Source organism: Lissotriton vulgaris, chromosome 2_1 (assembly GCF_964263255.1).
Source record: "Lissotriton vulgaris chromosome 2_1, aLisVul1.2, whole genome shotgun sequence".
In the NCBI taxonomy this organism is placed as follows: Eukaryota; Metazoa; Chordata; class Amphibia; order Caudata; family Salamandridae; genus Lissotriton; species Lissotriton vulgaris.
In genome coordinates, this window is record NC_141687.1 from 1,416,507,346 (window position 1) to 1,416,524,561 (window position 17,216).

Here is a 17,216-nt window from a genome sequence, read left to right on the forward strand (position 1 = left end):
ATCTTAATTTAACCATTCTGTGCTTTTAGAGGCATTGTTGCAGGATTCTTTCCTTTAATTGTTTACCAAACTTACACTCCACATCATGTGCTCACAATAGGTCATCATCTGGAGTAAAGACACACTGTGTCCCGATAGTCATATAGAGGGCAGATCCTGTGGCCTTCTATCTGTGCTGTCTTCTCCAGAATCTATCCACAGGGAGGAAGGCTAAGCAGGGCATTCCAGTTTACTGCCTACTCGATCTTGTCACTGGCACCACCTCGCCTCTCAGAATTCTTTGCTTTGGAACTCAGTGAGTAAGCATCTTGAACCACTTGATTGTTGGCTGGGTGGTAATCCACAGTTGAAATTCACTCCAACAGCACTGTGTTTCCTCTTCCTGTTTAGCCCACTTATTTCAGAGCTGCTCACCCATCGGGAACCAGCATTAGATGAGTACACCTCCTTCTGCCTCCTCACATGACCCCCAAAGATAGGTCCACTTCAGAGTCCCAAGGGGATATGTCTGCGGTCTTGTAGACCTTGTGGGTGAATGTTTCCTGTTCACCTAAACTCTGTGCTCATCCTCCCTTCAAAATCATGTCTCTCCTTATCATAAAGTGCCTTCCTGGCATGGAAGAACTTCAAATCATGGACCTCAATAGCATTATCAGAGTTGTGGATTATGCCTTGCCACAGTAAATCTTTTATTGCGTGCACCGTGCATTATACTTTCTAACATTTCCAGCCCCTTTTGTGGCAATTACCATTTCTGTGGTTTGCTCTCCTTAATAGGACATACCATCCACAAGGGGGGGGGGGGGGGGGGGGGGGAGGAGGATCTACATCTGACACTCTTCAAGCTTGAAATTGCAAGGTATTAGATGCAAAATTAACTAAGGATTCCTTGGTATGTGTTAGACCTGGCATTTCTTGGTGTGGTTACCTCTGACTTTTTGCCTCTATCGCCTCTATTTTTGATGCTGTGATGGATTTCGTTTTGTTGGTTTAGATGCTTTGGGCACTTTGCGACTGCTGATCAGTGTCAAAGTGCAACGTGCTTCCTGTATAAAGTGTTATGGTCATTGGTTGTCCATATTTGTATGTTTGTCTTACTAGTAAAGTCCCTAGTAAAGGGCACTATATGTGCCAGGGCTGGTAATCAGACCCCCCAGGATATAGCGGCATGGATTAGCAAATTTAGCGGCACAAAAATGGAAATTTAGCGGCACAAATATGGAAATTTAGCGGCAATTTTGCGGCATTTCATTTGGCCCTGGACCTTCATAAAGCGGCCTCCAGTGACCCCATCCGTCACCCGCCCTTCCTTACACTCTTTCTGCCTCCCAATTCTCCCTCTCTTAGTTGTGTTTTGCCGCTTTTAGCTCCTCTATCTTCCTTCCTAATTCACTCTTTCCACTGTCCCATTCAGCTTTCTGTTTCTCATGCCCCCTCCTTTCTGTGCCTCATTCACTCATCCTCTCTCTCTCTCACACACACACACATCTTTCTCTCCTTTTCGATATCTCTCTCATCAGCCCAGTCTCTTCTCCCCCGTCCCTCTCTCTTTCCATCTTCGTATCTCTCTAGCACCCTGCCTCTCTAGTTCTCTCTTGTCGCCCTCTCTCCCTTCCTAGCCCTCTCTTCTCTCTCTAACTCTCATACTTTCATTCTTCCAGACACTGTCTTTCTTCCCCTTCCTCTCTCGCCCTATTTCTCGCGCATTCACCCTCCCTCTTTCTCTCCTGCTCACTCCTCTCTACTTTTCTCCACCTTTCACTTTCATTCGCCCAGTTTCTCTCACCCCCTACTACCCTTTACTTCTTTCCCACCTGTGACTTCTTTGCTCACTCCCCCTCTCTTTCACCCCTTCTTTCTCGTCTCACCTGCCCCATACCCTCAGTTTTCATTCTTGCTCCCCCTCGTTACCTTTGCGCTCCACTGCTAATGGATAGGGCAAAAGTAGGCACAGGCTGCTATAGGCTGCCTTCCATTGGCTGGAGGCTACTCACATCGGTGATTACTCAGGCTTTTAAGTGAAAGTGACACACTTTTCGATGCTAGATAATGTGCAATTTGAAAGTAGCATGCATTTCAGACCTAGGTTTACTGCCAATTTTATCTGTGAAGCAAGAGGAGTTCAGTGCTGTGGGTTCTCTGCCGTATGGGGGGCGGTGGAGGTGCGAGCCCCTGCTTCCTGCTGGGAATCCAATCCCATCACAATCCTCGTGTTTGTTTCATTTCCCTCCCGAGACCCCCGGCTCCAGAGCTCATTACCGAGAGGAATGTCGGGATTACACAGAAAATTGTGTTCTTTTTTTACTTAATGAGAGTATTAATGGAAAGTTATAGGATCTCTCCTTCACCCATGTAAGTCGCCTAATTATATGCATTAAAGTGTCTTACACATTGGGACGATACAAATGTTTTGATTGGGATTCACCTTTTCAAGTAGTTGAGATGTAGCTTTACTGTCACAAAACCCACTCGCTTTCACTTTGCAACTCGCTTCCGCCTTATTAAGAGAATGTCAGATCGTTTGCAGTAAAATGTCGGGATTACACTGAGGCTTTTCTTCAGGGTGGGGGGGGGGGGTCGGGTGTCCACTTCGAGCCCCCCCCCCCCCGCCCCGCCCGCCCTGCAGCGGTGTTCACGCTCACCCCACATCATAGGCAGCGCAGTCTGTACACAGGGCAGACACACACACACTGCAAGGCAGCCGCTCTTCTCCAGCAGACACTCTACTCCCCCCTCCCCCCGCCCTCTGGAAGATAGATGCCCCCCAGCCTCTGGCCACCTGCAGTCCCCGGGTCGGTCTGTGCGCTTCTATCCATTGTGAGCTGAGTGAGCTGCTAATGCCCCATTAAGCCCAGAATGGTATTCTTTCGTGCTTCTGTGTCCTTCCCGCCCGCCCCAATAAACAAAGTAAGTCAGACCCCCCCCCCCCCAGGATATAGCGGCTTATGTAAAAATACCGCGATTTCTACGAAAAGTGCCGATTTCGCGGGCACTTTTGTAAAAATCGCGGCATTTTTACTAAAGTGCCGATTTCGCGGCAAATCGCGAAATCGCGAAATCGCGATATCCTGGAGGGTCTGGGTAATGCAAATGCTACTAGTGGGCCTGCAGCACTAATTGTGCCACCCACACAAGTAGCCCTAAAAAGAGATCTCAGGCCTGCCACTGCAGTGCCCAGGCATAGTTTGTTAATTGTCTGGTTGTCATGACAAGTGCACTCACTTGCCAGGCCTTACCCTTCCATTTTTATGCACACCAGACACCCCTATAGTAGGCCCAAGGAACCCCCCTGGGAAGGGTGCAGTGTATGTAAAAGGTAGGACATGTACTGAGATGTGTACCATGTCCTGACAGTGAAATACTGCCAAATTAGTTTTTCACTGTTGCAAGGCCATCTTGCCCGTAGGACAGAATGGGGAATGCTGAGTCCCATATTTCCAGCATATCTTCCCATAGGCATAAGATGGAGAGATGGAGTTTAGTGTGCCTGAACTTTTTGTGAAGATGTTTTTTTAATTGTGTGTTTAGAAACCCTGCTTTTAGAAGTGTCTGGTTTCTTGTCTTAAACCATCCTGTGTGCCTCTGCCTGGTTGTGTATTGCCTGTCTGGATTTGGATGTGACATGGTCTGGGACGTGTTCTGACACCAGGGAGGAGTAGGTGAGACAGAAACAGGCTGACCTGCATTTGATGTGGGGGGAGGAGTAGCCCCCTGGATGTGAAGAGGGCTGTGTTGCTACTACCAAAGGATGGCTCCACCTCCTGCAAAGCATCTGGGGCCCAGACCCTGACTATCAAAGGAAGAGCGTGCGCACTGGCAGGAAGACACCCAGGTCTGGTTTGGACCTGGGTTAGAGCCCCCTGAACACAAAGACTTTTAGGGGTATAATGTAAAAGCTGAAACCCCTGAACTCAAGACTGAAATCCAGACTGAAAAAGGATTGAAACTACTTTGTGATCAAGAGGAACCTCTGCCAAAGAAGAACAGACTGAAGAGAAGGACCTCCTTTGCTGTGAGTTCTGGGGCTGGCCTGCAATTTGCTGATTTGACTAAGGAGAGGACAAGGGACTTCGCTGTGTGATGTGTCCTCCTGCTTGAGAGGACTTTGCTGTGTGCTATGTCCTGAAGTAACTTGTCTCCAAGGACCCGAGGAGAGCTGGTCCCTTGTTGTGGAAACTCAGGAACATCAATGTTTCCAACCGTGTCTCACGCTTGGTGCATGTGCTTTTTGCACGCCTGAGACTGCCATGTGGTCCATGGTGCTGTTTACGAGGTGCCCCATGACTGCATTACCCCTGCAGCATGAAACATCGTCCAAGTTGCTGCATTGCTGTTTTTGGCCCGAGCCGTCATCATAGCTGAGGCTGTGAGTAAGGATCGCCGCTGCCGGCCCAAGCCGCAATGTGCTAAAGGATTTCTTGAAGGTAAGAAAGCTGCAAAGTGAAAGGGATCGTGATCATTGTTCACCAAGAGGAATCTGCTCAAGATCGTCAATAAAGGAGAAGGCAGGGCCATAACAAGCCCGGCTGTAGTGTCGCTTAACAACAGAGCTGCAACGCCATTGGGCCGCACAGCAGGGCGTCTGATGAGCAGGGAGAGAGAGAGAGTGAGGCAGCGCACCCCCCAGGTAAGGTTGGACTCCACTCGGAAGACGTAAGTGTGTGTGGCCTGGGGAGGCGTGTAGGAGGAGTACAGGAGTGCTCCTATCCCTCTCCCGCTGTGCTTTGTTAGATGCGCTGAGTCCCCGAGCGACCTCTACCTGCCCAGCATTACCGGGGCCGCTCCTTCAAGCTTACAACCTTTGTCTCTGCTGTTGTGGCATAGAGGTGCCCGAGTTGACAGCGCAGATTGGCTTATTGCATTATTCCTTGCATTACGAACCGCATTATTCATGCATTACAAACTGCCTGATTCTTGCATTATGAACTGCCCTATTCTTGCATTACGAACCACATTATTCTTGCATTACGAACTGCCTGATTCTTGCATTACGAACTGCCTTATTCTTGCATTACGGACCGCATTATTCTTGCATTACGAACTGCCTGATTCTTGCATTATGAACTACATTATTCTTGCATTATGACCTGCATTATTCTTTCATTACGAACTGCATTAATACGTGCATTAAGGACTGTCGTATTTCTACATTACGAGCTGCATTACGAACTGCATAGCATTGCATTAGGACTGAATTAGATCATCGTGAACTGCTCATTAATACCGCAAGAACCTACGAGTGATTTCTGGCCGAATAACCGGCAAAGTGAAATATTACGAATACGCATATGTTGGGTTTCTATCGTTTGGTCTCATCGTATTCCTTTTGATAAAGATACCTCTATTATTATAAAACCAGTGTGGTGTCCATTTTTGGTGTTATCACTATGTTACTGGGAGTGTGGTCGCAAATACTTTACACATTGCCTTGGAGATAAGCCTGGCTGCTTGTGCCAAGCTACCAAGGGGTGAGCAGGGGTTATCAAAGAGTGTGTCCCTCCTGTCCCTGACTAGAAGCAAGGGTCCCTATTTGAACTAAGGTACCTACCTCAGCCAACTAGAGACCCTCAGTTCTAACAGTATGCATTGAGAGATGTATACATACCTTCCAGCAAGAAACCCAAACATATAAATGGGAGACAGAATGGTATATCTGTGTGGAAGGATAGCTGTTGTTGGTGAGATAAATAAAAAATGTCTTGAAAATAATTTAAGTTATACAAAAAAGCATTCTTGTTAAGAAATGTGTTAATCAATATCTTTCAAATAGAATTTGCATGTTTCTTCATGGGACTTGTTCACACTTTATTTTTTTTAAACTTGGTTCTTACAAGTTTTATTTCTTGTTTCCTTTTTTAGCTAAACAGAAGCAGAAAGTGGTGAGTTCTCTCTTCACGCATCTTTCTATAACCCATGGCAATTTGCAGATTTGTGATCCTAATTTTGGTACTGTTTGCCTTCCTTCTTTCAGACGGAACACATTCCTCCCTATGACGTTGTGCCATCCATGCGGCCGGTGGTGCTGGTTGGTCCATCGCTTAAAGGTTATGAGGTATGAAAACATACTTATTGGCTTTAGCATCTCTATAAAAAACATGCAAGTCTACGTCAGGAAGGAAAGCATTCAGTGGTAAGTGTTAGTGCAGCCAGACCTCTGGGGACAGTATTTCATTTCTACTTTACAAAGATAGAAATATGTTGGTGCATGGTGCCTGTTAATTGGTGACGTCTGCGGATAGCCTCTGCATGTCTTTAATCTTCATACTCACAGCAAGTGCCACCTGACTTCACTTTTAATATGCATGGCACTGTATTTTTGCCTTAAAAATATTATCAGATTCACCTGCATCTTCAAACTTTAATGGGTGTATGCAAATGTTTTGTAGCATTGCTATTTTGTCGACTCATTTTGTGGGATGTGAAAAAGTCGCTCAGGGAAATAGCATTAGACCTGGCATTACCTCAGTTTAATAATGGGACATAACATGTTGGAAAAATCTCTGTGACTGGTTAGGGTGCACGGTGCCCAGCTCGTTGCACTTTTTGGAGCATGCAGTAACTCATCACGAGTAGCTCGGAATTATTTCCTTTATTCTCCTCCACCGGAACGCCCCTGTTACTTACCAGTAATCTTCATTACTCCGAGTCCTGGTCTACCTGGATGCAGTCCTAAGTTCCCGCCCTGCCGCCCATGCATGGCGGTTGACTATTTCCTGTTTTTGTGTGCCTTTTGGCGTGATATGTTACAGGAAGTGTTTCATTTGTTCCTCCCTTTTGTGATGTCATCATGGGTAACGGGGGCCATCTTGGGGGAACTTTTTGAGTTTCAGCTAGGGAATTGGTTCTGCCAGAAAGGAGAAGTATCATGCGTGAGGACCACATCCAGGGGGTAATTACCATTATGGAGGGTCCCAGTATTTCCAAGATGGATATGTAACAGACATTAGAAAATTTGGGGGGATAACACGCAGGAGGTGGATTTACCATGCCGTGTCCCACCTTTCCCCCTTAGTATTTCACCTGGTGTCTCCGCCAGTTTACAGCAGGTGGAATCAATCTGGCTATAAAACACCTTGCAGCTGCAGTGTTTCCAGCAAACTGTATAATACTTAACTGTTTTTCATTGACCATGCCTTTTAAGTCGCTGCTGCAAAATGGTGGCATTACCATTATCTATCCCTGCAGAAACTTATTGTTATGCTTCAGACAGCAACTAAAAACGTTTCTGACTCCATCATAACCCTGCAGCTTCAATTAAATCAATTATAGATATCAGAGGGCCTGATTTAGAATTTAGTGACAAAATACTCCATTGAAAACATGACAGAGTACCCTGTCCGCCAAACCCTCCGCCCGCCTGTCTTATTTAGCGTCAGGGGACCATTAGTATTTCGTCAGCATAACCCCCATCAGCTTTGTCAATGGAATACATCTTCCAGAGGCTGTTAGAGGAAGGATTTTACACCATCAGCTCTATTTAGAGTAGATGGTCTAAAGTTTTTCCAGTCCATCACCACCAGGAAAAACCTGGCGAGAAAGGAAAAGAAAACAACAATAATGATCAAGACAACCTTGAAAAACAACTTCTAGGGTACCAGGACATTCAGTTTTGGTTTTCAAAATCAGACTCCTTCTTTGGGAGTTTGTTTTTGAAAAACAAAATACTTTTGAAAAGTTTGACCGGCCGGCCATCATGACTGACCGCACCATCCATCAAACCTTTCCTACATTGTCAGGAATTGTCATGAGAGCAGATTCTGTCAATGTTGAGAGTTGTCTGCTGGGCCAGTGGACAGCTCTAAATTAGGCGGGCAGAGGTTCCTCGGGATGGCGGAAGTGTTGTCCTCTACCATCCTGACTAAGTAAACTCTGTCCTCCAAGCATTAAATCAAGCCCTTAGTGCCAGGAATCCTCGGTGTAAAAGCATTGAATAAATACTCAAAACATAATATATAGAAGTAGAGGTGGGTAACAGTGAAAATGGAGATGTTTTTCACAGAGGTTCTGAGTGAAATTAAATGGACAATCAAAAAGAAACTTAAGTTATGTATGATGCCACCTCAGAACCCTGGGGTGAAACCATCCCCGTTATTCACTGTTTAGTCATCTATAATTTTATCATATGTATGGTTCCCAAAATCACCTGCCCCTGCTTTCAGCTCCTACGCAGGGGCAGAGGAGCAACAGAGAAGCCATACATAACCTGGCCTCTCCTTTCTGTCTCAAATGGAAAAGAAAACAAATACCTGCTGCCTGCCACACTCCCCCCCCCCCCCACCATCCTTGGTGCCTTCCTGCTCGCTCCTGAAGCTGTGCCCTCTACACTCTGTCGGAGCAGTGTGCAGCGCAGCACTGACAGGCTGTCAGAGAGTCTTGTTAGGCCAGCCTGGAATTCTTGATGATGTAGCATCTGGTGTTCACGCTAGTGGCACTCAGTGATGACATACCATTTTTATGAATTGATGTCTTAGAGCTCCAAAGTGCTGAGCAGTTACCTATACTTCTGTCCGCTCTTAGGAGCGAGTTAGGGTTATTTCCATTAAGACTAGTGGCATGTAAGTGGTCCTTGATGTTCAGCTGATCCCTTTATAAGACTGAGACATTGGCGGACAAAGGTTTTACAAATCAAGGGGTGCTATACCCGAGGTGTAGGCTTTGTGGGTCTGCAAAAGTTTTGTTTATGGTTTTTGAAGCTTCAGGAAACTATTTTATTGACACTGGGCATCTCCAAGTGTTAAAAGGTTTGTCAGGAGTCCTTTTTGTCACTTAGAAGGCCAAAATGGAGCAAGTGCCTCACATGGTACACCATTTATTGGTGGAGGGAATAGAGGGGCTCTAGACCGCAGGCGCAGCCAGCACAGGTAAGAACGATGGGGCAGTGGAACAGGGTGGGGGAGGGGCGGGCAAGGTACGGGTTGGGAAGTCGACAGACGACGGGATAGGTAAAATTATATAAAAAAATTAATAAACCCACTTACCTTCTACTCGCCGCATTGCTGACTTGGCGATGCGGCAAGCGCAAGGTAAGTGTTTTTATTTAATATTTTATTTAATTTTACCTATCCTATTGTCTGTCGACTCCTCCCACCCCGCCTCATCGCCGTTGCCGAAGGAAAATTAAATAAATAAATAATTTTCCCTTGGCATCGTCCCTCGAAAATTCCCACACGCGCCCCCACCGCTGTTACATGCACGGACCATAACTGCTTCAGTGCCTTCAGGTGACTGATGGTTCATGTAATAGACACCGCTAAGTACATAGAGGGATATAGTCATTGTGCGCCCCACCGTGGGCACTAAAAGGAGGGCTACGTATGGTGCAGAGGCTATACCACCAGAGCAATGCCAGTCCCATGACAACTGGCAATCCTGGGGGGAATAGCAGATAAGAAACGTGTGAACCCTAAGCAGTTCATTTCCAATATGCACTAAAGTGTCACAGTTAATCACCAGCTCATGCTCAGTATGACAGCCACCAAAGTATTATTCAATTCTAGGTATTCCTCAAAAGAAAAACCGGTTAGGCAGTAAACATATGAAGAATACATATTTACAACAATACCTACTTAAATTTGATTAGGGGTGTGATTGCTTCTTTCAGACCAAGCCAGCAGTGGTAAGTATGTACCCTGTATGGAGACAAGTCAGTGCTCGAAAGAGCATGGAGTTAAACAAAACTAAAGCTGATGTAGCTGTTATCTCCACAATGAGATGTGTGATCTTTTGCACATGGGTGGTTGAAGAAGAAAGACCCTGGACAGCATGAATTTAAGGAGGTGAATGGTACTATGGCCAAGACCCGACCCAAAGATATTTAGCCCCCCTTAGAATTGTACCTCGACGCCCAGGCGGGCGTGGAATAGCCTGTAGCTGCTGCTGGGGGTGACTTCCTGCCACATACCCTGTCACTGTGATTTGGGCTCTTTAGGGGTTCTAGTTAAATGTAAATGTAGTGTTGCTTGTATAGCGCACGTATCACCCCACACGTGGCATCAAGGTGCTGTAAGCATACCACTGAGGAACCCTTCCTGTGAATTGCCCACTCCTGGGCAACCCCATGGTGAAAGCCAGGCATCCTAGCGCTGTTGGGGCCATTGTGGAGATTAAGCAGGCTATTGCCCAGAGTTGCAGCGTGGGACCCATGATTAGAATAGGCACTGAGGCGAGAATTATCAGATCCAAGGAAATTGAGCCCAGGACCCGCCGAGGCGGAAATTGAACCCTGGTCCCTGGCCAGACCTCTGAATCAGGGTCTGCCGCTCTAACCATTGAGCCACACTTCTCCAATTAGGAGAGGATGCAGTGCGATGCATCTGCCCTCATGCATTAGAGTGCATACTTTGAAGCTCCCTTTGGGGAGGCTTAATATTCTCTCCCCTTGCTGAGTTGCCCTCCTTCCCCTTTTCCTTTGTCTCTCCCAGCCCCCCCCCCATCCCCCATTTAGCAATGGAAGCGACAGTGCAGTAAATGCAGATATCATTTGGTGAATATGTGGTATTGGAAATCTTGTGAATGTAACCGACTGTATACTGCTCGCTTATGACTTGTCTGAAAAGTTCAATAAAAAAATGTAAAAACAAAAAAAAAACTATGTCCAGGACCATATTTCAGGGCCGGTTCTTAGTAATAAATGCTGGAACGCCAAAGTTAAAGCAAACTCCGATGAATAAAATCATAATAATTCCTGCATTGTAGAAATAATCTCAAACCGGGCTCTATTTACAATTCTTCTTGAGTGCTCATGTTGGAAACCTGTCAACAAATAAGGGGGCTTATTTACAACCCCCTTGCGCCATGGGTGCGCCACTTTTTACATGATAAAAAGTCAAGCATCCGCGTCGCAAGTTATCCGCGTCGCAAGGGGCTTGTAAATAAGCCCCAGGAGCCTCAAACCGCAGACACAATGCTTTTCTCTTGCTGCCTCCTTCATTATAAGGAGGAAGTTAAAGATTCTCACAGCATGCAAGGTCCTCCTCTCAGTTTGAACTGAAGACAACCCTTCCTAAGAGTCCGCCGCCATGCTGTCCATGCAAACCTTTGAAAATATGAAAAAGCATCTAAAATCAGTCCCTATCTGGGTCTAAATTATCCTAAAATCATAGCACTAATAATTGTGATACGAAAAAGGAGAACACAAAGGAGAATACGCTGCTTTCAAGCCTTGTTTCTTCTTATGTTAGACAATACAATAAGGCTGGATGTTCTGGAATATATACTTTTCAAAGTTTTTCCTGAGATTGAATGCCAACAGATGCTTGATAGTGTCAGCTGAAAATCCGCAATCAAATAGCACAGGAGCCGCCTTGAGACCTTAGGTGGACAAGTGGGCTTGGATATATAACACCAATGCCCATCAAGGTATCATTTCCAGAAAAAATACATGGATAAAGATTTCATTTAGTAACTGGTTTTCAACAGGAGGGCTAAGAAATGATCAGAGTAACTGCTGATGCTACAGAGGCAATTTTGGCCAACCAGCCATTTTCAAAGAGGTCAAGTCGCCATGTTTTTGATTTATAGGCAAGGTTCTGTCCTATAAACAGTGGTGACTTGCATGTTGTACAACAACAGTGTTAGAAGGGGGTACAGATGATTTCTCACCATCAGTCGACTCTAGCTGGCTTTTAGAGCTGCCGACGGAGACTGTATGCACTCCACGATCTTCCACCAGTTGTAATGGGGATATAAATCAGGGTTCTCCAAAGTCTGTCCTGGAGGGCCGGATCTATGCTAGATTGTTAAAGTAACTATATTTATCTAAATTGGGATATGCTAAAAATCTGGCATGGATCCCTCCCTCCAGGATTGACTTTGGAGAACCCTGAGCTAGATGGCCCGAGCATAACTCCATTTGCGACCACCTTATTCTGTCTTGCAGGGCTATACTTAGGGTTACTTTTGGGCCTGACAATCTGCCTCGTTGAAGTCTGAGGATTCTGCGACTGAGATGGACAGTCATAGGTTATGATTCCCAAGGGGTGTGTTTCCTATCCTATCCCAATTTCTCAGTAACATTACCACCTTCCCCCCTTAACATCACTTTGTAAATCCTAGTGGTGAATCTCGTAACATGTCCACATACTCCTGGAGGACCAACCCCTTGCCTTGTGTGTGGGTTTGTAATTTGTATTCGCTTGTACAAGTGATTTTTTTAATAATGCCTCAAGTAGTGATAAACATTCACTGCACAATCAAAAGCATACAGTGCATTAACTAACTTGAAGTGTTCCACACGTCACTAGATGTAATGTCAGCTACTACACTATACATTTTTACTACTAGTAAAAGTAGTTGGAGAGAGGAGTTGGCCTAACGGCTAGGGCGGTCGACCACAGAGCTGGGGAACCAGGTTTGAAATTTGGCAATGACGCTAAACATCCAGTGATTCTGGGCAAATCACTTAATCTCCCCGTGCCCAACAAAAATGAATGTGTAATCATGTAACGCAACTGGTGCTCGTGTAAAACCGATACCTGCAGGTCAAGTTTGCGCTATATAAATCTCCGTAAAATTAAAAAAAACTAGTAAATACAAGAAAAGATCAGTATTGGACAAACATGAATATTTTTTAAATGTTTCAAAGGGATCTAAATGGCCAAGTCAACTAAGTGCCTTTGTACATTCTCAGGAAGGATGTGTTTTGGTAACATCTGTGTGTGATTTATGTTCGCCCAATAAATGGTACTATTACTTCTTGTAAAACTCATTTTCTCCTGAACCAAGATGTGGGGAAGCATTTTGGCAACAGAAGACAAAGAGTGTCAACAACGCAAACTGACCAATCGAATTTGATGGCCGATTTGGGACGCAGAAAAGGTATACATCAAAGGTTCTGAAGTTTGAATGTGTCTATATGTAATAATTATGTGTGAATTACATCAAGGCTGCGACACTGTCTTGTTGACACTTTTGAAGCAGGGGAAGTGAAGGGTGTGTGGTCCTTGATCTTGTACAGACATTGTTGGGTGTCCAAGAACGGGAAGGAGTTCTGGGTGTTGGAGCAGGTGATCAAACTGAAGTAAAATCTACAACTAACTTCTTTGCACAGGGGATGCTGGATCAATGAGCTGAGCTATGAAATGGTTAACCTTCCTGGTTTCATGGTGGAGGCATAGGGTCTGTGATGCTTCAGAGAGCTGTGATGTTCTGCACGCGTGTCACATTTAAGCGGCCCGCCAGAGGCTGGCGCACCTCAAAGTGTGAACTCGAAATCTTGCAAAGAATCTCTCGCAGGGTGTTGATTGAGTCTTTCCAATTGCAATTAAAATGTTGTAGCCAAAAATGGCAACGCACGAATTAGGCGACATGGCAACGCATTCTAATGAACCCTGTCCACGTGACGGCAAATGAATGATGAGTGATGTACATCGTCTGTCCTTTGCTTCTTTTCTTACCTGTCACTTCTTTCTCTCCATCGATTTTCTTCCTTTCGATCTTCCTCACTTCTGGGAAGGTGACAGACATGATGCAGAAAGCCCTTTTTGACTTCCTGAAGCACAGGTTTGATGGGAGGTGAGAAACGTGGTCATTTGCATTTGGGGGAGGGTCGGAGGGTTGTTGGTGTCTGTTGAGATCTGGAAAGAGGTGCATAACATCTGAGAACAGGATTTTCTTACACTGCAGAGATGCTCTCACCATGCCCCTCTATCTTTGTTGGAGGCAATTCTTGGTGCAAACTGTGCACCTGGTACAGATCAATAGCACAGGTATCGCCAATTACTCACAAGCGCTAAGCATGGCATTCTAACGTGTGCACCTCAGAACAGGGCAAAGTACTACTAGTGAATGACTGTCCCCTGTTCTGTGGTTTGCAAGTTTGGAATGCGCGCTATTTGCCCATAAGGTTTCCTCCAGGTCTTATCTAGCGAATGTCATGCTGGCAAAGGGTGCGAAGTTTGCATTTAGACAACGCATATATGTATATGAACTCACAAACACATATACACACACACACACATTTTTTTGGACCTATTATTAGATTTTAAAAGATAGTCCTATCGCCATTTACTATTTCTTTCTCTTTTTTTTCTATTGAAACCTCATTGTTCTTGTCTTTGTTTTCCCTCTGTGCTCTTCTTTTTGCCCCAATCCGGTTTTACACCATGATTCGATATTGCTGTACCTTATTCCAGTAAGGAAAAAGTGAGGTGTTTAACCATATGTGGTTCAAGTTTTAAGAATCGAAAAAACAGGGATTTTAAAGCCACCCAGTAGAGTTTCTCGGGCTATCGTAAGACAGAGGAGGTACACTTTATAGGCTAAGTGTATCTTCACATTCCCTGAATTACCAAAACCTGTACCTTGTCTATCATTGCTTCAGTTAGTCGCCGCTGTTTATGGTACTGCTATTTGGACTCTGGTTCTCCATATAATCCGGTTTTCATGCTCACACTGTTTCTGTCCACAGACACGCCTAAGTTCAGAAGACCTGGTTCAGATTTTGACAGATAGAATACTCCATCACAAATTTGATGGATATCCAACCACCTTTATTACAACTACCATAGGACATAATGCACTTGCAATACAGTAGACAGGATTTTCTTCACGTTTATGGCGAGTATCCTATCAGACAAGCTCTAAAGCATGCCCAGGATTTCTCTCAAAATTGCAGAACAGCAGGTAGAATAGTAAATTATTGTATTGTATTATACGGTAAACAAGGGTAAATTGGGTGCGTTTGGCACCCAGACCCCCAGGGGCACTTTTGAGATACTACTTTTGATTGTTGACTGTGCTTTTAGGGAGAACCTAATTAGAAAGTACATTTAATGGGGAACCACATTTGTTATAACAGAATATGACTATTTAAGTGAGAGTGTATCTTTGGTCCCAGTGAGGTTAGCCCTACTGTTGAAAATTGGAAAATGTTGCCTTTTACATGTCCCAACAAACGTTCTTAGTTTCAGCCCACAAGTGGAAAAATAAAATCTTTATGAAACTGATTGTGCCGTCTGGCAAATTAATTTCTCAACATGTTCAAATACTGACCACTGTGCAGGCTGAAGACTTGTGACATGCAGATGCAAACTGCACTGAAACAAATGAAAACAGAGAACGTACAATACGAAAAAATCAAAATTATGGGCAAAGGGGGCTTCATATTTGGGAGAGAGACACACAGGGCCATATTATCAAGAAAGGGCGATACATTATCGCTGCTTTTATCGGTAGGAAACCGCCGCTAAAGCTGCGATAATGGGCTTGATAATATGCCCTTGTGAATTCCCATAGAAGCCCAGGTTAACAACAGAACCTGGGCTGCTATGGGAATTCACAAGGGCATACTTTCAAGCCCATTATCGCCGCTTTAGCGGCAGTTTCCTGCCGATAAAAGCGGCGATAATGTATCGCCCTTTCTTGATAATATGGCTCACAGTTCTTGCAGTAAAAGTCTGTTTTTCTTGGTCTCTTGTGTTTCAAAGATAATACTAGACAGATGCATAGTCATGGTTTAGGAGTTGGCAAGAGTGCAATAATGAACTCCATGTACTCAGGTAGTCCCTATACCTGCATATCCTAACCTGGAAGCACATATGTTTCAGCAGAGCAGTGTCCCAAGAACCTAGCCCTACCAGAGTTGTAGATATGGGTCCTTTGGTTCACCACCCCCTCAAATAGAAAGTAGCAAGGAGCAGGGAGCTAATTGGCAACTCACTTGTATGCAGACTGATGATGCCAAGGGCATCACTTAAAACTAAATATATTGTCCCCCTTATAACCTCCAAGATATTTATGAAAATATAGGGCCTTGTCCACCCACAAGCCCTACACCATTGTTTGTAACGCGATGTTGCTGACTATGGGGCTACCCCAAACCTTATTATTCGGGTCAAGTGAACTCAATGTGCAAACAAGCTTCTTAATAGTCCTAGGCTAACAAATCTGTCAAATGTTGGGACTTCTAAAAAACATGGATTTGAGGAGCTCAGCTTTTGCTACTTTTCCTTTCTTGTGGGTGCGGCAAATGTAACCACAGAACTACATTTTTGGTTTGCCAATGTGAAGAAGGTCATGGAGCAGCATTGATGAATAGACGATAGTTCACAAATTATCAGAGCACATCCTCCAGTGGGAAACGCTCAAAGCATTTCAACGTAGCTTCTGCATCTTTAATTTGAGTGAAAATGCCTTCAATAAAAAAAGATGCTCCTCATGGAGGAAAATGTGTATAAGAACCAATAACAATAATAGTACAAGACTATGAAAGACAAAGAAAGAATATGAAACCTTTCTACCTCTGCACTTATATTTTCCAACCAAGGATATAAAATTATCCCTGAAAGTAGAAAAGAGCATGTATAGAAATGTCCATGCCATGTTTATGTGTAGCTAATTTGCTCGATAACAGCTTCTGGGATAGATTGTTTTTTGAGCGCGGTACTTAACCGCCATTGGATTTAGATTTAGATATCCTCTGACGTCCTCTTACGTGATCATTGTTTTAAAAATATATTCATAGTGAGGCTCATCCCAGTGGTCCACCTCACAACCGAATAGGTGTATGCCCAAGTGGTGCAAACATGTCACCCTTCTTGTCGTTTGATTCACGATGAAAGTTGAATTGAGCAACGGCACTTGAGCACAGACTGCCCAAGAAGGGTTCTTCTTTCTGAGTAGCCTCAGATGGACTTCAAATAGAATCTTCTAGCAGGCTCAAGTGCTTCAGTTTTCTTAACTGGATCCAGGGGATCATATAAGAAGGGAACCATAGGAAATACCCTCATAGCCCCCTCTCAATCGCAACCTATCATCTCTGGTAAAACATCCTTTCAAATCCCTGCTCAACTTTATTATTGTTGTACAGGTCAGGGAGAACTATATTTTCTCCTGTCACCTTTTTCAGGCCTGACAATCAAATGGTTGATCAGAATCATGATTATTTAAGGTTTCTCAGTCTTTCTTCTATTCCTTGCATATCCTTTTCTGAATAGCTGGACACTACAGCAAGTCATGGTGTTCATTTTCTCACCATGCCTTAGGATTGACAAAGGGCATCAAAAACAAGGTGATGGATGGAGCGCTTGAATTAATCTCAGCCACTGGCAATCCCTCAGGCCACATCCCAATCCATCATTTTTTGCCCACCATGCCATCTCAGTTTGGACCCAGCGGAATGCAAATCAGTCTTGACCCTGCTCCATTGGGAACAGTCAAGCTAAAACCTCCAGGCCGGTCCTCCCTGAACCAGAATACAAGCAAGCCAGGACTGGTTT

General features: G+C 44.7%; 1 protein-coding gene across 1 annotated transcript in view; it reads left to right on the top strand.

Moving 5' to 3' along the window:
* CACNB4 (calcium voltage-gated channel auxiliary subunit beta 4) overlaps positions 1-17,216 on the top strand; it is a 714,982-nt gene that overhangs the window by 498,899 nt on the left and 198,867 nt on the right. Inside the window, exons 6-8 of the mRNA XM_086957190.1 lie at positions 5,860-5,879; positions 5,972-6,052; positions 13,454-13,512. Of these exons, the coding sequence (XP_086813316.1) occupies positions 5,860-5,879; positions 5,972-6,052; positions 13,454-13,512 (160 nt within the window). The remainder of the gene's footprint in view (positions 1-5,859; positions 5,880-5,971; positions 6,053-13,453; positions 13,513-17,216) is intronic.